This window comes from Pyrgilauda ruficollis, unplaced genomic scaffold, assembly GCF_017590135.1.
Source record: "Pyrgilauda ruficollis isolate IOZ18807 unplaced genomic scaffold, ASM1759013v1 scaffold61, whole genome shotgun sequence".
NCBI classification, from domain to species: domain Eukaryota; kingdom Metazoa; phylum Chordata; class Aves; order Passeriformes; family Passeridae; genus Pyrgilauda; species Pyrgilauda ruficollis.
The window spans coordinates 1,813,738-1,838,930 of NW_024527822.1; the positions used below are offsets into that span (position 1 = coordinate 1,813,738).

At 38.7% G+C, this 25,193-nt stretch overlaps 1 protein-coding gene across 3 annotated transcripts in view; it reads left to right on the forward strand.

Annotated features, from left to right (window-relative positions):
* The window catches only part of CELF2 (CUGBP Elav-like family member 2), a 376,204-nt gene that overhangs the window by 52,083 nt on the left and 298,928 nt on the right, over positions 1-25,193 (forward strand). For all 3 annotated transcript variants that reach the window (XM_041483783.1, XM_041483782.1, XM_041483785.1), the window contains exon 2: positions 17,688-17,723. In XM_041483783.1, coding sequence (XP_041339717.1) covers positions 17,688-17,723 — 36 coding nt within the window. The remainder of the gene's footprint in view (positions 1-17,687; positions 17,724-25,193) is intronic.

Below are 25,193 nucleotides of genomic sequence, written 5' to 3' on the forward strand. Positions count from 1 at the left end.
TAAAAGTGATTCTAATTTCTAGTCCTCCCTATTTAAAATACGAGGTTTAGAAGCCTTATGGCCTTCATGTTGCTGTGGGGCGTGGATTTGGTGCTAATTCAAGGCACATTACACGTGAGAGTCACCACCAAGAACTTCCTGGGGTTCCCTCAGAGGTGTCTCCTGCAGTCCTGGAAAGACCTGGCCCTGTTTCACTTATGAGATGTGACGAGATCGTAGCCTGGGGTGGGAATGGCTTCTGCAAAGAGCTCCACAGAATCGGGGAAGAGGACAGATTGGGGTCGGGCTGACAAGATTTGAGTTGACACACATTTTGTGAAATGAAAAGGTCATGTTTCAATGAAAAAGGAGTGGGGGTTTTGTTTGTGGGATTTGTCTTCCGGCTCAAATTTCACTGATGGCAATCTGGCCCACAAACATAAGGGAATGCAGCCAGCCCTTGGATATCAGGGCTTTATTAAGGATTTCAGGTGGTTGCAACTCATTCATCTGACATGTCCCCGTTGCTCAAATAGGCCAGTGCACTCCACACCTCCCACACCCTTTTTATATGAGGAGCTTCGCCTATGGCTTCATAAACTAATAATATCTAAGAAAGCTTTGCACCTCTCAGCAGGATGGCAGAACTGCTCTGATTCCCTCCTTCTTGAAAAACTGAGCTGGGGGAAAATGTCCTTGTCCTTTTGTGTCTACTATAAAATTTTAAACCTAAACAAGTAAAGACTTTAAATAGGCTAAAACTTCAATAAGGAAATTTTTGCTTCTATTGAAACATTCCTTGTTTGGCTCTGGGGCTTTTTTTCCCAATTGAAACACTTACAGCATCACCTCAAAGCTGTAGCTGTGCTCTGTGCTGTCTGTAAATGCAACAAAAAGAGTTGCTTCTGGAACAAAGAGGCTATAATTTATATATAATACAAAGCAACTGTAGGGAGTTCTCACTAATAGAGACTCCCCATCTGGAAATAAGCTGTTTTTCAGCTGTCTGCTGTGGACAGGAGGGTTGGGCTGGAGGTTTCTGTTCTCTGCATTTGAGACTGCTTTTAAAGGACTTCTGCTGATTGTTATTTTTCCTGCTTCTCAGTACTTTTCTCTTCGGCACTGATTTGTTTAAAGCTCCGTGAGTTGCACCCAATTTCCACCTGCCAGGGAGGTGCAATGACTTAAGTTGAATCTCATACATAATAAAATCCTAATATCTGTTGGAACTACAGTACCCCCAAGGTGTTTCTATTAAGACCCTTAACTCAGTGGTCCTACTTTTCCCTCATGCAGCTGGTGTGGCCACTGCAAGGACTTGGTACCAGAAAGATAAGTCTTTAATTTTCCTAAACACACATGTGTTGTGATGCTATTTTTGGAACAGATGGAAGCTATTCCCTCAAATAGTATTAGTGACTAAGATGACAATAAATTCTTCCACTTATGCTGCAGTGCTCCTTCCTACAGGGGCAAATAAGCACTTCCATTTTTGCCTTCTTTGATCAGAACAATCAGCATGTCCACAGCATCTAAAGATGAGCATTTCCCTACTCAAGTGAATATCATAGCAGCAAATCTCCACTCCACGGGCAAATCAGTTGTGCCAGGAATTTTAATGATGGAGTAGGTTAGCCAGGTTATAATTGTCTTTAATTTGCACTTGCAGAAGCTGTAACATTTACCTGAACATGATTGGCACTGGGAGAAGGGGAAAATTATGTCGCACTTTTGAAAAAGAATCAAAGAAACAACTTCAGATCTCATATTTGAAACAGAATATCCTGCTGATTGACCACGCGCATTGGTAGCAGTAGGATTTTTTTGATCCACAGAGCTGAATGATCGCTGCAAGTAGTGAACACAAAAAATTAGTTCCATGGTGGAAAGCATACACTTTTGCTTTTATTTTATCTTTTATTTTTTCTTTTTCAAGAGCATTTCAGAAGGTTCAGCCCTTCTCCCTGCTGAATGCCACAATGAATCCCTGCTCTTTGCTCCACTGTCCTCGGAGACCTGGAAAATTTTCTAACTAAGGTTATCTGAGGTTTTGTCTAGTTTAGCTATTTTTAATAACAAAAAGAAGAGGCTGTCCTTCCCTTCCCGCCCACTATTGCACCATTTTACAGTACATAATTTAATATAAATTACAGAAATATAATTTCCTTCTTGAGTAAGAAATAGGTGATTAACACCATAACTAGTGCAGGTCTGCACACCAGTCCTGGCACATCTTGTGAACTTGCAAACCAAGACTGTGCTTTCTCTTCTGTTGTGTCTTGCAAACTTCCCCTCTTTCTTTGCACAAGTTCTTGCAGAAAATACCTACAGGCTTCAATTTCATCCTCACTGCTACATTTTTTTGTTATTTTTCAGCTTCTGCAGTGAATGGCTTTTGCTGTCAGTGTTTCTGTTCTGTAGGAGGGAACTGTGGGTGGTTACAGCTGTAATGTGTGCTCCATAATCTCGAAGCATTTGTCAGAAAATTTCCCGTTTGCTCTGTTTCAATTTTTAACCAGTTGAGCGGCGCATGCTGGTGCCCTGGGGTGGCCTTGCTGCTCTGGCATCCCAGGCTGAGCTGCATCCCACCAACATTTGGAGCACTTGCCAATTGCAGCAGGACCCCACGAGACCCAGAGCCTTCAAAGAGAGGATGAGATGAAGGATGGGGGCTGTATTTTAGCCCAGCAATCACTGTGGGTGGGAGTTGAGGAGAGAGGCTCCTGAAGATTTGATTTTGTGTTTGGTTTAATTTTTTTCTCCCTAATCTTCTGGCCAGCCAGTCCACAATCCACATTTCTGCCGAAGCTCCTGAGGGCATATTAGAGGAGAGTGGGAGTTGTCTTTTTGGTAGCCAGCAGCAGAAGGGCCTAAGTATTGATTGGGAAATGTGTGAGAAAAGCAGAAGGCATGAACAGCAGGTGGTTTGGATGGGAAGAGGCATTTCAGATTAGGGGAGAGGAGGAAATAGACCACTGCTTGCCTTGGTTTGCATCCATCCCGAGCATTTGAGAGCATGTGGATGTTATGTCCTCATGTTAACACTCTCCACAAGCCCTTTTTTTAAATTTTCTTGTTGTGATGTGGTATTTGCCACAGGTTTCCTTAACACTGTTGTTATAGAGACATTTCTCCTTTCCCCGTGCCAGCTATTAAGAGCCATCATGTGCAATGGCATTTGGGTTTATTCTTCTCCTGGCATTAGCAGAGAACTTTCTTCTCTTTGTAAATGTTGAAATGTTTTGCAGCTTAGATATAAATATAGCAAAATCATATCGCTTCAGTTCCAGCATCTGGTAGAATCACTTTAATATATAATTGAGTAAAAATTAGAATTTAAACAGCAATTTTGTCACTATTTTGTTACATTAAAACAAAAAAAAAATCCAACTTTTTTTTTTTTAGTCATGATATGGATAAACAAATATCTTCTTTCTTTCAAACTAAAAATAGATATAAATTCAGTCTCTTTTTCTCAAATTGCTTGCAATTGATATTAGCAGTGGCTTCAAGATTTGAAGTGTGGATCTGCCTATTGAGCAGTCTGTGGATTAATGGATAGAGGATCATGGGTTTTGTCAGGGAGACAGGCATGAAACCCTGGTTTCCTCTAGTTTACTGTGATGGGAGTTCACTTTGGGTAGTCTGGTAAAGAGATGAATGCCAGACGAAATGTGTGTGTCTCACCTGAGTACAGAGAGGTTCCTGCAATGCTGGGTGTGCATCAGGAACAGAGGTGGCAGTGCTCAACACTGCTAAAATCCAGTATTCAACCCCTCTCTTGAGAAAGTACACAGCAGATTTGGGGTGGGTTTTCAAACTGAAACAGAGGATCTATTTATTCTCTCTTCTTTTACTTCCCCTACTTTTTCTTTCTTTCTCATTTCTTTCCACTCCCTTGATTTTTGGGGGAGCCTTTGCACTCAAAGACCTTTGCAAATCTGTCTCAGGTCTTGTCTTTTCAAGTCTGGTCTCATTTTCAGTGCAGAAGTTTTGTTCAAGCCCAGTGATAGGCACTAATATGTGTTCAGAAGAGGAGGCTGCATAGAAGTAGTTTGGGAGTTCTTTTGTGAACTAATTATAAATTTAGTATCTTGGTCTAACCTTCTGAACAAAGACTGTCAGGCATCTATATTCCCTTTTGCACAGTAATTCAAGCCTTTAAATTCTCTGCTTATATTAAATCAGTTGATGAAACTTCTGTGATTCTCTGCAAGGAAGCATTTGTTTATACATATAGAGAGAACCTGCAGTGCTGGGGAAGGGAAATGACTCTCTTTTAGTCTCAGAGCTCCTCATTCAGTAAATTCCTCTTTGCAAGGGTGAAATATCTTCACTAGTCTTTGTTTGCAATTTGAATTTTTATGTGAAAGTAGTATGACAATTTTTGGGAAAATAACTGAGCCTTATCTAATTTAATTTTTTTCCTTCTGGTGACTTAAGACTGAAGTCATACACGGGAGATTTGTGGCTGTATCTGGAAATTAATGCCATTAGCTCCTGCTTCTACTGCAGCTAGTTTGGTGGAGGATCTTGGTAAACAATGTCTGTGCCAGAGGTCTGTGCTGTAGCTGGAAACCTGTTACATCTGTTAAAAACATGTAAAAGGTGGGCCCTGCTGCAAGTTTCATCTAAAGTTTATCAAAGCAGATAATGTGGGCAAAGGATGGGTAAGCCACTGCAGGCTTCACAATTGCAGTGACTTAGATTACATTGTTCTTAATCTACACAAAGCATCCCCCTTTGGAAGAGATGCCCAGTAGAAATAGAAAGTTTAACATCACTTGGTGGTTGCAGTTTGCTATCTTTGCATCACAACACTTATTTTGCAGTGCTCGGAAAAGACGTGTTACGGAGTGAGAGAATTTTACATGCCATATCTTCATTTAAAAGCTGTGGCACGCATTAAATTTAATTACTCTCCTTCTATGGCTTAAATTGAGGGCAGCTTCAAAAATGAGGGTGGCTTCTATTAAACTTAATTACTTTTCCCTGCAGTCTGCATGGTTAGTAATCACGGGAAGATTCTAAACAAAGATACAGTAGAGAGATTCTTTTATGAGAATAGGACTGGAAAGTAGCCTACAAAATATAGAGAGGTGCCAAATACCTTTTATATCCAGCTTTAATTTACTATTATTATAGTTAGCTAGCACAATAATAACAATAATAATGTTCTGGCATGATTAAGAAGGTATTGCTGGGGAAGGGGTGTTAGTTGCATTTGGTCTTTCAATGTTTAAGCAATGAATTCCTCAATTTCTTCAAGTTCTTTTGCAGATTTACGGGGTGAAAAAAGGTTAATAATAGAATTTTTTTACAATGTGTTCTATTGACTATAGATGGCAGATCTGACAGTTAGAATGAAAATTGTTCCAGAAGAAACTAATTATTTGAGATGTTATAGGGATGCATAATTATATTCACCTTTTTAAAAAAAAAAAAAAAAAAAAAAAAGTGGGGGGGGAGTTTTATTACAACTGTGCTTTTTAAAGAACAAGTGGAGAAATAAAAGTAGCAATTGTTCTTAATTATAGCTAACTGTAATTGCACATGACTTCAATATGCAGCACATCAGCAGCAGATTAAGAGATCCTGGCATATGTGTAGTGTGCAGAGCAACTTTGAGCAGAGGTGCAGTTTTATGAGTATAGTTAAGTATAATTTAGGTCTCCTACTTCGAATTCCATCCGTGTTGATTTTATTTTATTTTTACTGCGATTATGGCAAGATAATTGTCAGCTGGAAAGTGCTGCAGCAATGATTTGTCTGTTACAAAGGAGTCAAAAACCTTCAAAAGGAAAACTTGTTTTCTTTTACACCAGTGATGTGGTGGGACCAGGGCAGACTTTCCCAAATGCCCTTGTGTATCTCCTGATGCAGATAGATGGTTAGAGGAATTCTTTTTCTTAAGCATCTCAATACAAGCAATACCGAGCTCCCAAGGATTCTGCAGCATGGCTGGAAATCTTTGTTAACAATCTATCCACAAGTTTTTTTTAGATTCAAACCCCTTGAAAATGTAACCCATGAGTCTGTAGAAAATGTGAAAATGCTGCTTTGAACAAAATCCAGGAATGCAAGTGCCTAGAGGTAGACTCTGATTTCTTCTCTTGCACCTGATTTACAGCCTCCCCTCTTTCTTTCAGCTGAGTGCACGCAGCTCCTGTTTTTGAGTGCAGCCTCGCCTGTAAAACATTAAGCTGTCATTATACAGCGAACCAAAGAGGGAGTACAGATGCTTAAAGGAAGCTGCTGGGCTTCAAAACTGCTGGCTGCATTTCCTGCTCCAAAACAGATCATTACTGAAGGAGCAGGGGTCAGCGTGCACCACGTTATCCATGAACGTGTGCATGGTCTTCTGATGATAATTTCTGCATCTCCTTAGTACGTCAGATGCTTTCAGCCTCTGTCTTGATGTGCCAGGATGCTCTCCCATGTTCCCAACCTGTGTTAAGCTGTTCCTTTTACCCAAAAATAAATAAAGCCCATCTGTTGCTGAATGCCTTCTTTCCAAAACAAAGTCTTGCAAAATGTTTCAGTCTTGGGCCAGTAGCAGAGTTAATTTAGCCTAAAACTTGGTGGACCAGAAGGGAGCTTTTGAACTGCTGAGTTAGGGCTGTTTTTTAGCCCTGCTTGCTGCCACAAACCATAGCCCCAGTTGTAAGAAGATATGTTTCTAAGTTTTTTTGTCTATGTAATTTGGGAAAAGTGTGGATACCTACCGCAAATCAGCAGAGAAGGCTCTCTGAAAGAACTGTATGGTTTTAATAAAAAAGATTTTACCAAGATGGACAATAATGCACAAGAAGTGAGTGGCAGATACATTCAAAAGCGAAAAGAAATTGTGTGGAATCACTTCACAGCAAAAAGAAAAGATAAAATGGATGGCTGAGTACACAAGCAAACATGCTGTGGTGTAAGTGTAATAGAAATTAAACTCATTCCTGCAGGTAGCAATAAGAAATCAAAACTTGTTGTTTTACTGTGTGGAGAATTTCGTGATAAGTGGCATGCTCTAAATAAATAATTCACTTCAAATGGCAGCACCGTAGCAAAAATGTATCTATTATGGGGCTGCTAATAAGCAAATGCAAGCAGTATTTCTTGACAGCAGGCTGTGATTGTTTTTTAATAAATCTGTGTTAAGTAGGAAAGGAATAAAAGCTGACACCCAAATAGAAATCCACTTTGGCTCCTGTTTCCGCACTCTACATATAGACAGATTCATTGACCCAGATCAGAAATTCTTGAAGGATAATTCTGGTTAGTAGAAGCCAACATGGAATCAAATGTGTATACATTTGTGTATGTGTTCCCAGAAAAGCTAATGATACCATTGCAAATGCTGAACATGTTCCCCACTCCTCTTTGTTAAAACAGTGTTGCTTATGCTCTGCAATAAACTATTATTTCTGTGCTATTTCTGTAATTACATTTAATAATCATCTCTCACAGTCCAATAGTATCAAACGTAGGAGTCTCTTCAACAAACTGTGATAAATAGCTCCTTGCCGAACTGTTGTACTTGAGGAATCTTTATGGCTCTCTTTGTAAGATTTGTTATTTTCTTAATGCAGCTTCAAAAAGCTCCTGAGCTTTGTTATGGACCGTCACTGTATTTTTCCCTTCCCCCTCTGCCTTTGAGTGTAGCTGGGTAAATGAAGCTTAATGTGCCATTTCCAAGCACTGTGACACTCCTCCAGGGCTGGTTACATTTACCATTGCTAAAGTCTAAATAAGTGAGTTTTAATGAGCAGGAATGGTTGCTAATAGCCGATTCAGGTACTTAGTAGTCCATGTTATTTAACTGTGGTAGAATTACAGAACATAAATGGTCTGATGATTAATAGATGAACCTGCTACATATTGCAGTCTAATAGTTTTTGCCATTAAAGAACTATCTTAACATCTTTGGGTTTGGATGTGGCTGGGGAGAAAAGGGCTTGCTTGTAAATTTGTATCACGGGTAACTTACACTTTAAAACACTTTATATTGTAATTTCACAACACCATCGCTATATTGTTCAGTAATATTATTTATGAACTTGTTAGAGTACAATGGCACTTGTATACTTCCATTTCCTGAGGTGGACAGCTCAGCAGATTTATTCTCTCTGGTTAGGGTTGTCAAAAATAAACTCTACCCATCCTTTTAAGGTCAGAAATAAGACTGGGAGTTAGATCTTAATCTCTTTTCTTTCCCTCTCCCATTAATTTTGGGCAGTGGTAGATGCACCAATAAGAACAAAAGTTGACTGTGTTGTTTTTAACATTTCTGATTTGTGGGAGGACAGGTGGCAAGAGAGAAAAAAAGTGGAAAAAAAAATAACAGATGAACAACAAATGAGCAAGTATGAAGAAATAATAGCATCCAACATCTGTTGCAGTTTGTGCTGAGATACTCCAGAAGATACCACAGTATTTATGGAAATAGTATGAGGACTGTTTTGAACTGCAGCTAATGGGACACAGACTCCTGGCTGGCAGGCCTGTTCAGAGTCCTTTCTACATTTTTCCTATTCCATCCTATGTTTCAACCTGGCATAATTTTATTTTAGATTACAAGGAGGAAATGTCAGGACAGAAAGGAGCTAAGAAGCAAATTTACCCTTGATTAACAACTACAAAAAGGAACTAACCATTTCAGCAGGTGCACGAAAAGAGATTTGTGGGATTTTCAGTGGGGTTGTTGTTTTTGGGGAGGTTTCTATTTGTCGTGGGGGTTTTTTAAAATTTGTTTGGTTTTGTCTGTGTTTTTTTCCCCTGGTAGTTGCCAATGCTATTCCTGTATTTCTGCATACTGAATCGGGCAAACAATACCATCCCCTTCCTAACTTAGGCTGGTTCTCCCAAATTACTTAGCATCTCACTTTGTTCTAGAAGTCCTTCCTTCACAAAACTTCAGAGATCCCCAAACACCCATCTCAGCCCAGTCTGCATTGGCTAAGAAAATGAGTGACTATTTGAATACATAATAGCTGAAGTATCCAAGTTGTTTAGCTCCACTAAAGTATTTTGAGACTAGGATGAGATGTCATTTCCAAGCTTGGCATTTCTTGGCAGAGAATCAAGTTACTTCTCTGAAATAAGTTTAAATAAAGCCTCCAAACTTTTTGAGTGGCCTGAAGTTTGTGTATATTAGTGAAAACATCTGACATCAGGGAACACCAGAGTTTTGAACTGTTGACATTGTGAGATTTGTGAGGGAAAAATGGGCAGGAAGAGTGAGGTGTGGGCATTTAAAAGAAAACATTGTTAGGGTGGCTTTTTGTTTTTGGCATTTATTACTGAAGACATCAACATTTGACCCAACCAAGGGTTCATCATAAAGACATTTATGTGAATTGTACACATAACGGGGCCTCTAATCCTACACAAGTATGGCAAAGTCTTAAATTTCTGAAGATACTTACTGAAGCCCTGTACAACAGGTCAGAAAATAAGGAATTAAGCTAGGGTATTACCATCCATAGAACTTGAATAATTTCTATGTCTTTTTGCATATATCTCATGCAGCTTTGTGAATGTATGACTTCTTGGGTTGCTCAGCCTGGAGAAGAGAAAGTTCCCTGCTGCCCAGAGCACCTTCCAGTACCAGAAAGGATCTACAAGAAAGAGAAGGAGGGACTCTTCATTGGGGAGTGGCTGTGACAGAACACTTAACAGATTTAAACTGAGGAGGGTAGATTTATATCAGATATTAGGAAGAAATTCTTCCCTATGAGCGTGGCAAGGCCCTGGCACAGGTTGCCCAGAGAAGCTGTGGCTGCCCCATCCCTGGAAGTGTTCAAGGCCAGGTTAAAAGGGGCTTTGAGCAACTTGATTTAGTAGAAGGTTCCCTGCCCATGGGATGATCTTCCAGCCCAAACCATTTTATGGCTCCATAATTCTGTACAATTAGCACATGGCCCAGAATTCTCCTGCAGTTCTATATTTGTACTGCTAAGTTTGACCCGAAGTTCCTGCCGAGACTTTGGGTGTGATTCCCCTCCTTTCCTTGGCACAGTGAGAAGAGATGGTGGTAAAGTATCACTGCACCAGTGGCAGGGTAGCACAAGCCACAGGTCAGTCAAATACCAAATGTGTAAGATTTTCTACCCTGGGAGATTACAGCAGGTTCAATGAGCATATGGGGTGGAACATCTGCTCTGTTTTGGATGATCTCTCTTCGCATTTTGGAGAGAGACAGAGGGTATTTTCCTCCTGCTGAGCTCCCTGAGGCAATTGCCTGTGCATCACTTCTTTCTCTTCCTGTACGAACAGGGTGAGGGTGTTGGAGTCGGTACCATGGTGGATTCTCCCCCGTGTTCTTCCTGCTGCTTGCTGTGTCCTGGAGAGACAAATCCTGTACCCACAGTGCTTTCTTTCTTCATTTCCAAACTTTCCAAGCTTTCTTAACTTTCAAAATGCTCCACCTGCCTGAGAAAACACATAGCAACAGCCACGTCCACAAAGGCAGGGTCTGACCTTGGAGCAAAGCACCAGAGTGGGATCTCCATTTCCTCTCCATGCCCTGGCATTTCTCCCTGATGACCCTGGCTGAATTGCATCCCATCTGTGCCCCCATTACCAGCCTCTCAAATGGACATTGCTATGTTTCTCCCACCTATTCATTTCTATCTTACTCTTTAATAGCAGAGCAAAAGATGTATGACAGAGGTTTCATGTGATGTCCTTGGTGGGTAGTTAGACAAGGGGCCAAAATCTTAGCTGGGAGTGGTAGTTAAATTGAAAGGAGTGAGAATTTGGCCTGAATTATGCTTTGACTTGTAAGTTATAGTATTTAGGTTCAGGGTAAATCAAAGCTTAAGTTTTTATAAAATATATAATGTATTCACAATGATGATGAGGGCAGGTTTTTGGGGTATTATTTGTACACAGGATGTACACTGGAATTGAACACTTTTTGTGGCAGGTGGTTATCACTGACTACATAGAGATTTCTTTCCTCATACCTAAGGAGGATTAAAAAAAAATCAGAAGTAGCAAATTTAGAATACTGAAAAATGAGGCTTTTAAAAATAATCATGGGAGAAAACAACAAGCATGTTTGTTCATGTCCTTTATCTCAGTCAGCTAATCTTGCAGAATGTCACATTGCATAGAAATAGATTTTTACATATGAACTTGTTACATCACTTCCTAAAAAAAGAATATTTAGCTTGTACTTAAATAGCACATTCAGAGACTGTTTATGCAGAATTTCTGCTGCAAACGTGTGATCCTTGTTAGGTAGCTAAGCTCGGTGTGAAGATATGGCATTGTATTTATTTGCTGCTTACTGTGTGAAAGATAAAATACTTACAGAAGTATCAGTTTGAAATCTTGATAGTTTTGAATAGTTTAGGGTTTTAAAAGATTAAGTTGCTTTTGACCATTTTGATGCTTAGTTGGCATAGGGAACAATTCTACCAAAAAGATGTGTAAAGAGCATGTGATACAGAAAAAACAGTCTTCTCTGAAATCTATTAAATTAATCATAGCAAAACTTAATCCAGAACTTAAACCCCATATTTTATCCAAATGTAGCCAGTTTATGTTGCTGCACGCTAACAAATCTGAAGAAACTATCCAACTTAAGACCAGTGAAATATCTTGTGTCTCACAATGGTATTTCAATACACACTATTAATTCTTCCAAGTCAAGGCAGACACAGTCCCCAATGTGATTTTAGGAAGAGCAGAGACAACAATGTGTCTTTGGAGGTGCCATTTTTCACCTGGAATGTAAAATCAATGTCCTGACCATTTGTGGTCATTAAAAATCCCACTGCACCATTCTGCAAGAGTAGAGGCATTGACTCCCAAGTCTTGGTGAAACTCCAAGAAAGTAATTATATTGCTCCTGATACAACCTTATTTTAAAGCTAATTTAAAGTTCCTCTTCAGCTGTTCTCCCCTGCTCTGAGTGGAAAATCCTTCTTATCCCTTTGTAAACTTTTCTTTAGTTCTGCTTTATACGGACAATTAGTGGCTGTCTTTTTACACGTTGCTGATGCATGTCTAGGAGCAGAGAATGTGTCTGCAATTGTGGATCCTACAATTAAAAAAGCTTTATTGGTGGTCTGGTTGAGGGGTGTTGTTCAACAACAAACTTTAGAGCCTTTTCCACCCCAATTTTCTTGTGTTGCTCAGTCAGTGGTGCAGTGTCAGTGAAGAGGCAGAGCCAGGAAAAAGTGGTCAAAAGCATCAGGTGAGTTGTTTGTTCTGGCAAGTCTGATTTTTCCCGGGGGCAAAGCAAAGTACAACTTATGGTTATGAAATATTTGAAAATATTTCAAGGTAAAACTTCCTAGTTATTGACATTATTGCAATTTGTTATATACATCAGCACTCTTGGCATTATCCAGTTATGCCCAGTGGATATTCCAGGAAAAAAAAATCTATAACTTTTCAAGTGATCATCCAAAATACATCATTTTTCTTGAACATGTGCTTTTTTCTGTTTACAAATATATCCCATCCAGTAAGATCAATGCTTGTGTCAGTGGCAGGACTCTTGTTTAGTGAAAGGTTGAATGTTTCACCCAAATCCAAAATACCAGCTTAACCCATTGGAGTTTTTTGTGCTTTAAGGAAAATGAGCACAAGTAATGGAAGTTACTGCTTCTGTACTTCCCAGGGAATCAAAGGGGTGATGTCACCTGTCCTGGAGAGGACAGGACCTTTTAACCCTCCTTCTTGAAATGTTGACTGCTGGTTCTGATGCCTAAAACCAAGACCTCAGGGTGAGGACACCTCTCTTTCCAAACTGGAAGAATCCCCTATTCTGCATCCTGGGGCTTTTCTGCTTGCATTTGAGCTGCATTTGTGTTAGCACACCAGGCAGATCCCTTCAGCTTCGCCCTTGTCCTCGTGTGCCTTGTGTGCCGTAGGCGGGCTTAATCCTCTCCCCGAAGTGTGAGATGGAAGAAGGAAGAACGGTAACGCGATTGCAGGAATGTGTTGTTGCCTTTTTTTGCATCTTCCCCAGCACCCCGACAGATTGCTTAGCTAGAATCCATATGCTTTCCTTTTCAGAACAAAAATTGTTCTCTGTGGAGACCTAAAGCTTCCAAATCACTAAGGGTCATGATCCTGCAGAACTAAAAGAAGATTTCCAAGTGTAGTCTTGACTTGTATGGTTTGAACTCAGTACTTGCTCAGGTTACTGGCATGCATTTAGCCCAGATGACCCCAGCTGCCCTTTAAAACCTGCCCTGACTCTTGTGCCTCAGTTTACATCGCTGCAGAAACACAGCAAAAATCATCAAATGGTTTGGGTTGGAAGGGACCTAAAAGATCATCTCATTCCAAGCCTTCTGCCATGGGCAGGGACACCTTCCATTAGATCAAGCTGCTCCAAGCCCCATCCAGTCTGGCCTTGTCATCACTTCCAGGGATGGGACAGCCACAGCTTCTCTGGGCAAACTGCAAAATGTTGCAGTTTCAAACTTCAGAGCTGTTTTGTACCAAATCCTGCATGTAGGTGGGTAACAACAGCTGCCAGTCAGCCTCAGAGAGCAGAGCACCATATGATTGCTCAGTGAACAAAACATTTAATATAAACACAACACTTTCCAGATATTACGAAGAGTTTTTCTGAACAACTCTTTTTAAACAGAACTATTAGGCAGTAAAGTCTGTTTGCTGATCTTTATGCAGATCTTCCCACTTCCACTTCACTGTAAGGTTTTGACTAAAATATTTATACTTTTCTGCTTTGGTATACATCCTACACCAATCCTACGGGCAGGATTTCTCAGCCTGTAGAGAGAAATGACGAAATGCGTGTGTGGTGCTTGGTTCACCCACACTGGCTCTCTGGGCTTTGAGAAGAGCTGCATGGTCCTCTCGAGAGTGCAGAGCTCCTGCAGTAGGACAGAGCTCCTCACAGGTCTCAGAAGCAATTCGTAACTTTGCTTCTTTGGAGGACCCCATGGGACGGTGGAATATTTTGGGGTGCAGACCTCCCACCCAGCACCCTCCTGGTTTCAACAGCACCTACATCTTCCATGCGTGCAGATCATGTTGTCCCAAATCTGTCCTTTGCAGCTGAACACAAAACGCTTAGAAACGGTAAATGACCTTCCTGGGAATGCTGCCCTGCTCTTCCATAATGCCACCTTGCTCATCCCAGCTTTGCCAGGGTCTTCAGCCAGGTCCTCTCCTTGCCTTAGCACTGTTGAGCATCAGCTCATCCCATTTGCATTGGGGCTGATTTCAGTGGAATTCAGGGTAGCTCTGACAAAGAATTCAAGTTTCCATCCTCACTCTTTTTCAAGGTCATCCTTTCATATCTCTGGCAGGATGTAAAAATACATGATCTTATATTCATTCTCCCTTTGAGTATTATCTTAGTGTTTTCATCCAAGATTTTTTTGCTTCCTGTAGATACAGTAAATTGTGAGTTATATTTATTGTGTGTGTCATTGGGGAGTACTAGGGGTCTGAAAATTGGTTGTGCAAGTCTAGTTTCAGATTCTTGAATGACTACAGCATGAGTATCTATTATCTTTAAACAAACTTTAAGGGTTTTCTTGATGAGTAATTTTCTCCAAAAGATTTTCTTTTTTAAACTCCCATGAAATATATTTATAGAGTGGTGTTTCAATTCCTGATATTTATAGGAGCACTTACCATGGACATTAACCATCTCCAGCAGTCCATGTATCATTTATTTTCAATGCCATGGTGGGGATAATTGTGTTTACTTTCTGGGAAATAATATTTTTAGTTTCATAATCTAACGTGGGGTTAATTTGTTTTTGTGGTAGAAGTGTTTACTGAGTTGATGAGAAGCAGTGAAATCTTTGGATAGTTAGGAACTAATCAGACTTTTATTGTGACTTTGAGTTTTATTTGAGTTTGGTCTGTATTTCAAAACCCATTACCTTACATATTTTTGCTCAAAAATGGAATTTGATCTGATCAAATGTGAAATTTGCAACAAAATTAATTACATTAAAAATGTATGTTAAGGACCTGCAGTGTCTTTAACATTGTGATCACATTCAGATTTTTCTTACCACTGCATTGACTATTTAATAATTGTTTCCACAATGCTAACATCCCTTGCAGAGAGAGTTATTTAACAAGAATGAAAATCTTTAGAAATTTAGGTGCACCAATCACTCACTGCTCTGCTCAGAAACTGAGTGTGGTTCCAGTTTAACACTCTCTTTTAAACCTACATGATTCTGCTTTTTGATTTTTTCTGCAGCACCCACCCATGATTTTGGTTGTCTCTTTAAGTTGGATGAGCAACTGTTATTTTATAAAATGTGCTGCCATACCCATAAGCAATAAGGTTTGTGCCATTCTTTATTGGAACAGTAATGGGTAGCTAAAAGCTACGAAGCCCCTTTAGAAGAAGAAACAAAGAGATGCCCAGATCCAGGTCCTTTCCTAAAAAAAAAAAAAAAAAAAAAAAAAAAAAAAAAAAAAAGGCGCATTTCAGTGAAAAGAGATGCTGTTTGGGACTAACAGTGGAAGGGGGAAATGTCCTGACTGTTGGAACCATTTAGTGATTTGGTTCTTTGATTTGTAACTTTGATAGGTTACAAAAAATATCATATTAATTCTTTGAAGTGTATAAGTCATGAGTAGGGCTTGGAAAATAAGGTGGTGTGATACCAATGTGCAGTAGTTTAATGAAAATAAAATATCTAAAATGTACAGCTGTATCAAATAACCCCCCAGAAATGGAGTCTATATTGCTCTACTTTAATTTCTTTTTCTTATCTTTTTACATTCACTTGCTCTTTCTCCTGGCTCTCACCTTTGATGTCGTTTATACCGTGGACTTTGTTCATCACAGACACCTGCTAAATATGTACCTGTCCACCTTAGCTGGAGTGGGAACTGGTTTTTTCTGAGGGGCCTTAAATATCTGCTGGACTGTTGCCGAATGGTGCATGCAAGAAAAGGGTGTGAGCCATTTTTTATTTCTTGCCTAATCTTCTTTGCGACCACTGAACACAGTCATGATCTGTGCCTTTTGAAGCAAAGCACTGGGAGGTTTAAGGCAACCTTCTGTGCCCAGTAAACTGCACAGCTTGGAGACAGAGACTCTGAAAATGAAAGCTGTGCATGTTTAGATGGACCATTTCATTTCCTCTGACACTGTAATGGAGACTGCAACTGTCTGTGAGACCATTAAGGAAAACGTCTGGTGTCACTGTGGGATGTCCAATAAATAAAAAAAAAAAAAAAAAAAAAATTGAAATAAAAAATGGATGTCCAATAAATTAAAAAAAAAAAAAAAAATTGTAATTAAAAAAAATTAGACCCTCATAGCTGCTCACAGTTCATGTAGGGCCAAAAAGTGCTAGAAAGATCTAGAACAATCTCCTGAAGAGGAGTTCTGAATTGTTGTGGTTTTAATATATTAACTCTGTCGTTGCCCCATCAAAAAAAGTGACTTCAAAACATGGGGAAACTCTAGAAGAGCCTTTAAAACTTTATTTCTTTATTGTTTTTCCTTTGGATTCATAAATAAATTAGCCTTTGGGATTCAATGTGTATATATAAGGTTCATACTCTTGCAACAAAAATATAGAGGGCTGTTTCACTACAAAGAGATAATAGATCTATAGTTTTGGAAATTGTTTAGGCAAGGAAGATTTTGGGACCTATCTTAATTACTACCACCTCTCCTTACAAAAAAAAGATTCCCCTCCAACTGTAAAAGTGGATGGAAGGATTTTCTCTGCTGTAAATAATAAGAAAATATTATGTTGAGAATTGTTCCGTATTACCTAAGTTCCATATACAGATGTGAAATTTTGCAGTTTCTATCTCAGCTGAAGCAAACAGGGTATGAACTACACAGGTACCTTTCATGCAGAAAATCTGTATATTGGGTATAAATTTTGTAACTGGACAAGAAGACTGTGCAATGAAATAGGCATCTGGTCAAGTCTAAGACAATGAAGCCTCTTATGCCTTCTTGCTGTTTTATTGTCCTGTGTATGGGAGAGAAATGAGAAATGGAGCTATCCAGCTATTTTCCTGATTCTTGGATAAGGTCAAGGCAAATTTGCTGGGGAGGGAAGCAAGGACATGCAGTGGTGATAAATCTGGGATGTATTTTAAGGCCTGTGTACATAGGTAATGGTAATGTATTTAATTGTACTTTAATGTGGCATACCACTACATTAGAACACTTTCACTATCTCGCACTCAGCTTCCCTCGAATAAATTGCACACCCACAAAAGGGTTTCAGACAAGTAAATTGGATGGAAAGTCACATATTTGGAAAATAGCTGTTGTTTAGGACCAGCATAAGAAGATTTAACATTAACATGGTATTTTCTCAGTGCACAACCTGATTGTAGAACTGTCTAATGCCTTGCTTTTGCTTCAGCACTGAAATAAAAGGGAACATTTTCCACTGGAAAATTGGCCCAGTGCTACGTTTTGTCTATGTAAGATCATGCAGTGCTGGCATTTGAAATAGTGATAATTTTATGCCTTAAAAAATGAGTAATTGTACCACGGAGAACTCGATTCTGATAGATCCTTAGATCACACTCCATCGTCTGCTTTTTCACATTCTTTTGTATATGATCGGGGGGCACCGCATCCGCCGGTGACGCGTCTGCGTACGGAGCTGCGGCTGTGTGTCTGCACTCCTATAAAACACAAGCACTACAAAGGCATCTTAAAAATTTTATAGCTGTTCAAAACACAAACTAAGTTTCCCTCCCTTTGTGTCTTTCAGAGAGACTGCCACAGAGTTATCTGGAACGTTACCAAGGTAAGCAAGTTGCTCTAAACTGCATCTGCGTGTCAATGTCTGGAAGGTGCTGAAAGAAGCACGACCTTTGGAGGCAGAACATGATCCTTTTCCTAGGGAAAACTGCTGGGATACTGAGAACTGGGGGTGCAGAGAGGAGAACTCTCCCTGCATGCCACAGACAGACAAATGACACTGAAATACTGGCACAGCCAAGCCCACACGGCTTAAAGCGACGGGTTGAAGTTGCTTTGAGGCTCAGCACAGTCGTGCACCTGATGAGAAAAATCCCAGCTGTGGCTTCCTTCCAGCTGTGCAATTATACCCATGGCAGGTGGTTTGGCTTTTGCTTTACATCTCACCTGAGGGATGAGAGGAGGGAAACTTGGAGGTAGGAGGAAAAAAAAAGCTGTGATCTTAAGGCATTTTCATTTGGAAAGCAGAAAAGCAGCTTAGACCAAATTCTTCTATGCTGAGAAAGCTTTTCATAAAATAATAGAAGTAGACAAGACTCCCAGGCTGTGATAGAGGTTTTTGAAGAGAGACCTGTCTACATATTGTCAGAGAATGCAATAAAATGCTGTAATCATGCAGATAGAGAAAAGGGTGGAGAGAAGGGAAACAAAAAAGTCTGATATGGTAATCTGTCAGCAATGCCTGGTGAGTTAAAAAAAGATGCTCTCAGCCCTCTTGTACCTTCTGCCACTGGTTTTGCTCTCTGAGGTGCAAGGGGTTCTAGTGGGGTTATGCTTTTGGGGGGTTTTGCTATCCTCTGATTAAAGCAGTGTTGTAGTTCAAACAACAAATAATATAAAAAGAATATTTCAACAGGAAGAACAGTTTTCTTTAAGCATGATAATACGTGCAAGATGCTTCTGATTCTAAGGCAGAGAAAAAATATTTACCTTTCTTTGGAGGGTGTGTGGTGTATATTAGTTGACTTTTTTATATTGATAAGCTGTAAAAACATTATTATTTCAATTATATATGATGACTTCTCCCTGTGTAATGTATCCCTTTCTGTGTGTACAAATTAATGTGATTTATATGATTTGTTCATTTAATAGATATATATCTTTTTCTGGTTTACTGTCACTTGGCCTCCGTGGTTGTGCAAGTAAATATGCTGGTGAAATTTTGCCATGTGTTTGAAGAGCTGACCACTGGTCAGGTCTACCAGACACCAAAGATTTTGTTCGTCTTCCTTGCAAAATAATTGCATTTCTTCATACACGCACACATATACCAAAAAAAGAAAAAAAATTCCAGTTTCACTGCACTTGGTGAGGTATTATAGGACTAATATACTGGAAACATGGAGTTCTTACACTGCAGAAATGAATTCCACTTCAAATTAAAGTTAAAATGAGACACATAAGTGCTTGAATAAACATCCCATTTCGTACTTGCCATTAATGATTGTCTAAATGTGCTTTTTGAATTATTACCACAAGGCTTTAATTTCAACTGCAGTAAGATGTCACAAGTAAAATCAGATTATACCAGCAATGTGCACAAGGCATTGTAATTGTGTTATAAATATTAAACCAAATGATCTTGTCATAATTTAAAACAAATGTTTCCAGCTAAGAACAGGTTGGCTTGTCCTCCACTCTTCTCCAGGATTCACCTGTTCCTGAATTTCTCTAAGCAAACAGCTCCTTGGGGTTTTTAATCTTATGTTGTGATGTAGTAATCTAATATTTTTGTTCTTCTTTCAAAAGTCAAGTGACTCATTTTGCTATTATTAATTCATAACAGTGAAATAGTCTAATTTCCCCACATCTTCTTCCACCTTCACCCTGAAACCACTTTACAACATATAAAATTTCAGGTGTTGCACCTTGAAATGACAAAATTAATAACCACTTTCCCATCATTGCTGGGATTCCCATCACTGTATTTTGTCCAGTGAGGCACAGCAATTCCCCTGTAGCACCAGAAATCCAACTCTCCTTTGTTCAGGCAAACACAATGCCTTTTCCCAGAGCAGTGATTACTCTTGAATATATTTGTGGCCAGGATTGATCAAATCATTTTCATGCACTCTCAAACCTGGTGAAAGGGTTTTCACTGCAAGTGGTGTAAGTGTGAACAGATGTTTCTGTACTTGGAATATTTTGTCTGGCTGTCAAGAAAGTTTAGGCACTGGTGGCATTAATTATTTATTGCTGTTGTTGTCATTTTAAAAAGCCTCAAAAAGCCCTTCTGATTTTTTCATAGTTCAGTGAAAGAGGTGGAATTAGGGATTCGCTGCCATAAAGCCCTGTAATTAGTTGGAAGTACAGAGGAGTATATTTTGAATATTTTCTCATCTCAGTAGTAACCAAGCAAGGTTACATATGTGCATTTTTTAAAAAAACCAAATATGACAAAGTGTCTTGGTAAGTGTGGCTTTTTAATATATTCATTTTCCATTAAACACTGCTGATGGTTCTCTAATGATTATATTTAAAGGAAGAAGAAGTCACCCTTCCTCTTGCCACTGAAGTATGTGTATCACTGATAGGCAAAAATAGAAAAATGTGAGTTGGTGGACATCATTTAGTAGGAAAGATAATAGATTAACTTTGCCTGTAGAAAGATATAGAAATATTCAGTACAATTATATTGTGTCAGTTCTAATTTACCAGTTATTTCTGATGATTTCAGGAAGCTCAGGCTAGAGAATGAATTGAAAATTCAGACTTTAAATGTGATAAAGAAGCTTTACAATTTTTATATTAAATGACATTATTATAGCTATGAATGTATATTGTTTTTTCGAAGAAAGGCTTTCTGTGTATAACAGCACATCAAAGAAGAGATCTTCACAAGGAAAACTTTACAATAATATTAAGTTGTTCATTGCATGACCTATTTAAAGTACTCAGATACTTCTTGTTGTAGACTACATAATTAAATTTTAAATGGAACATGATAAAGAAATTATACTGGTGATCTCTAGAGATTTGAATACCCTATTTGGATCTTTACAAGAGTGTAGTGAAGGCATACTTTTAAAATTTAATAAAGATCTGGCCTATTTTTTTTTTCCTTTTAGATGCTCTATAGCTGCTATGGCAGTTGTATTTCAAATGTGTTTGCTTTCAACATTACATTGTCAGTACCTGCAATAACAGCAAACCAAAAGTATTAGAAAAAATACAGTTTAACTTGAGAAATTCACCATTAAAAAAATTACAATCAATGAACGGAGATAAACTTATAAAAATCTTGGGGAAGCTGAACTTGTAACCAGCCTTTCCTGGGCCAGCCTCTGAGCCCAGCAGTGGAGGGGAGCAGGGAATGAATGGAGTCCTGGAGCACAGTGTGAAGCCCTATGGGCATGAGGGAGATGATGTTTGGAGCTTAAAGGAGAAAATACTCAGCTTCAGTTTCAAAGGAATGATTTCAGTCTCTAGCCACTTCTGTTTGTTTCTGTGGAAGTTACTTTATATTTAAAGAAGAGCAAATATTTTAAATATAGACTAACCACATGGATTATTTATTTGCTTAATACTAGGTTAGTATTAACAGAAGGAAAATCTGGGCTACTTTTCCACTTTCATGTGCTGGTTCAATTTTTCATTTCACTCAAGGGGGGAGTAAAGTTTAAACGGCCACTTCCTCCTCTAAGCTGTTAAAATAAGGGGGAAAAATCAAACTAATAATTTGCATATATATTTTTAATGGAAAACTTTGTAGAAATATCACTGAATCACCTGCTTAAATCTTGAGCAAAACTCAGGGAATCTTGTATTTTGAGGTGAAGGCTATCTTTAAATTGTCATTTAGAAATTTTTTTAGAACTGTGGGAGGAAATCTGCAGTGGATACATTGGTGTTAAAACAAGCAAGTATGTTCAAAATGGAAATGTAAATCTTTGGCTTGTCCTTGAATTTTAGTCATCAACAAACTTAATATATTTTAAACCTGTCTGGAGTAGGGTACAAACTTTGGCCCTCTTGAGTTGGGGTTTTATTCCCCACCATTCCATAAATTTCTTTAATAATGTCTCAGTTCCATTTACTGCAGAGACTTCTGTTCTCAGGTATCTACAGCATTTTGAAAATAGAATTTAAGTACTGAAGTCACTTTGGTGCTTTTGAAAAATGTTAACCTGCAACTTCACCATTATTGAAATCTAATGCAACTAAGCTTTTATCTAAAGCAAAAAGAAGAATTGACAACCCACCATATGACAAGCAAAATGAAATCTCTTGATCACTATCTGTCAGCAGTCTTTCTAATACCATTGTGTTAGGGAATGATATGTCTTCCAAGAAGCTCGGTACACAAGGTTTTGAATCATTTCTGTCTTGACAGCCTAACACAAGTAACTACTTGTAAGTGCTTGGATGAATTATAAAATCTATGTGGCTCTGTAGAGTGAGTTAATAAAACATCTATGAGCATTTTAATTACTATGAAATGAAAAGGATTTTTTCCTGACAGTAATAGGGGCATGGTCTAAAGACCAACCTGACATCTCAGCTGCTGTCTTCACTGGGTTTGCACAGACGGCGAGAGCTGGGGTTGCCTTCTGTGTCTGCACTTTTGGTTCCCTCCCAGCTGAGATATTCTGGCAAGCAACTTCTCTCCCTCTGAGAACACCAGGTCATACCTTTCACCCCTCATGTTTTCATGTCCTCTCATGTCACCACTGCTGCTTTGCCAGTTATGTCAGGCTTGAATGCCCACCCGCCTACGCCAGGCATGTCTCTGCCAAACTATGACAGAATTTTCCATACCCTCACATAACATTTACTGAAGCTTTATTCTCCCTTAAATAAAGCAGGTATTTGGCATAGTCCGTTTGTGATCCTGTCTTCTAATGGAGAAGTTTTGCTTTCCACCTTCAAATAAATCCTTTCTCAAAACTCACTCTTGTTTTAGAGGCATATAAATAATTGGTCAAGAAAACATTGCTCATCCCGGATGGCAGGCAGTGCTAGCTGATAATATTAAAATATCTTGAATGTCAAACTATATGCAGCAATCCAGAGCTAGTTTTTGGAAATGATATCATCTTCTATCTCTTCCTAAACCTCATCGTTAAAAAGAAAAGAAGATTCCAGCCCTCGATATTTAAATGTTCTCAAGTCAACTCTCTTAAAGATCAGATTTTCCATAATTTGGATGCCTGCTATTTTCTAAAGAAAGTACTTATTTTGAAATGAGACTTGAATTTAACTAATCACTCCTTTATTAAAAAAAAAAAAAAAGAAAGTAAAAGAATCTGATGTTTGACCTTTTTCTTTGCCTCAGATGCTCATTTTGAAGAGTTACTTCTTTCATCTAACCTTTGAGCTGCTTTTCTGTACTGGAACCAGGACTGACTATTTTGTGTGCTGTAGAGAAATGCCCTGATGGTACTTGGTCTTTGAGGCACCGGAATATAAATTACAGTAATTATTTGGGAATGGTAACAAGTTTGATGTTATTATAAGCGAATCTGGAGGTTTTGAGGAAATCATGCATGAGGTCTCTTCACTATTTTGATTTTTATTTTTCCTAAGTAAAGCTTCAGTATCCTTAAAATGCAACATGGAGCTATTTCTTGTAGTTGCTGTTGGCATGCCTCTTTTTGTTGTTGTTTTACAGACATTTTGAAATATGTTTTTTACAGCTAATGATAATCTTAAAACACACTTATGTGCAATCTGATCCCATTCTAAAGAGATATTTTTAAAATCTTAAGAGGAGCCTAAGGAGCATAGAGGTGATTATCCATATGTGCTTACTGATGACTCTCATTCAAAAATTACGAAGATACCAATGGCAGGATTCATATTGCCTAAATTTAGCTATCACAAAAGTCCTCTGTCAAAAGAACCAGGGGAGAAATGGAGAAAAATAGGTGCTTCATCTCAGGGCAAGGTGAATAACCTTGGGAATTGTTTTTCTTTCTCCATTGCCTGAAAATGGAGCCAAGGGGAATAAGCACAGACTAAATGTTTCACCTGATGATAGCTTTAATTTAAGGTGAGCAGCCAGACTTTTATAAGTGTTAAAGTGCCAAGTGATGTAAGCTGATGCCTGCTGGAGTTTTGAGGACATTGGCATGCTGAACCTCAAAAAAACTTTCAATATTTCGTACTTAAGTCCTAAATATAGATCCTGGGAAGGAGGGGGGAAAGCCAGACAGAAATCATTGCTGGACTTGATACAGCTCTGACCCAGAATGCAGGAGCTCTTCTCACAGTGCAGAGCCCTCAGAAATCACAGCAGCCCTGAAAGGGTTCATAATTACACATAGCCTTTGAATCTTATAACTGAGTGTAAGTGATTTTACTCAGAGTCCTGGTTTGGAACCCACAACCATTTTTCCCCAGCAACTGTAGGCATCTCTCAAAAACATTAATGAATTTGACAGCAGATTTTGATCTTAAAAGTCTGCTAGAGCTTTTGTTTTTATTCCCTATTGTGAAGATCTAAAACTAGAGACATATTCCCTTCTCTTTTTTATTTTTTTTTCTGTTATTCACCTTAACCAGACTTCCAAGCATCTTTTTAAGTTGTTTTACAAAGCGTTGCTAAACGTGCCCAATGAGGATAACGTGCAGTAGAAATGAAAGGACTTAGATCTCTTCATTTCCATTCCTGAAGGTGAATTCCAAGATCGCGATTATTTTTATTTATACAGTGCCTAAAGAGTACTAAATACTTTATGGAACAAATAGAAGACCTCTTGTAAAAAGCACGCATTCCTATAATCTAATTTTAGTCTCAAATCAGGCAGTATGAATGCTAAGCAGCGGGGCTTGAAGAAACACAGAAGGTGTATGAGGGCCACACTAATAAGATTGAGCAGTTATTTAGGTTCATTATCTGTCCCACTTAATAGCACTGCAATATCTTTCTGGTTTAAGTTAAATTTACGTTGGCCTGTGGAGAACATTTGACTGACACAAGAATGATATTTCTTGGGTTTGATCAAAAAATAACCCTTTCAAAAGAAATCTGAATGAGAGAAAGGCACCGTTGCAGGTGGATTTGAGATGCCAGTCCAGTGCAATAATCAGCAAATGAAATCAACCTAAAGCCTAATTTTTCCTCCTCACTTCATTTCCCAGCTCAGTCAAAATACTCGTGTTCCAAGTTAGTGCTTTGTATGTATCCTTTGCTTAAGTGTGTCTTTAGCCCTTAAAACCATCAGAATAATGTTATTTAGAAATTCAGAGCAAAGGATGAAACTTGTGGGAATAACTGTACATGTAAATATACATTTCTGGGGGAAAGGAGAAGTGTTCACACATCAGGTTCTGCAGAAGCAAACCAGCAACTGAAATGGAGATTTGGTAACATGGCAGAGAAGCTCTAACTTAGTACCTTTGCTGTAGTATGAACAAGGCATGTGTCATATATTATATAATATAGAGTATTATATCATATGTTTTATAAATAGTTAGGAATGGACTGCTCATATACAGAATTCCTAACACCATCCTTGCCATTGGTCCCAGAAGAGCATTAGCAAGATACATGGATGGAGCAATGTCAGGAAAC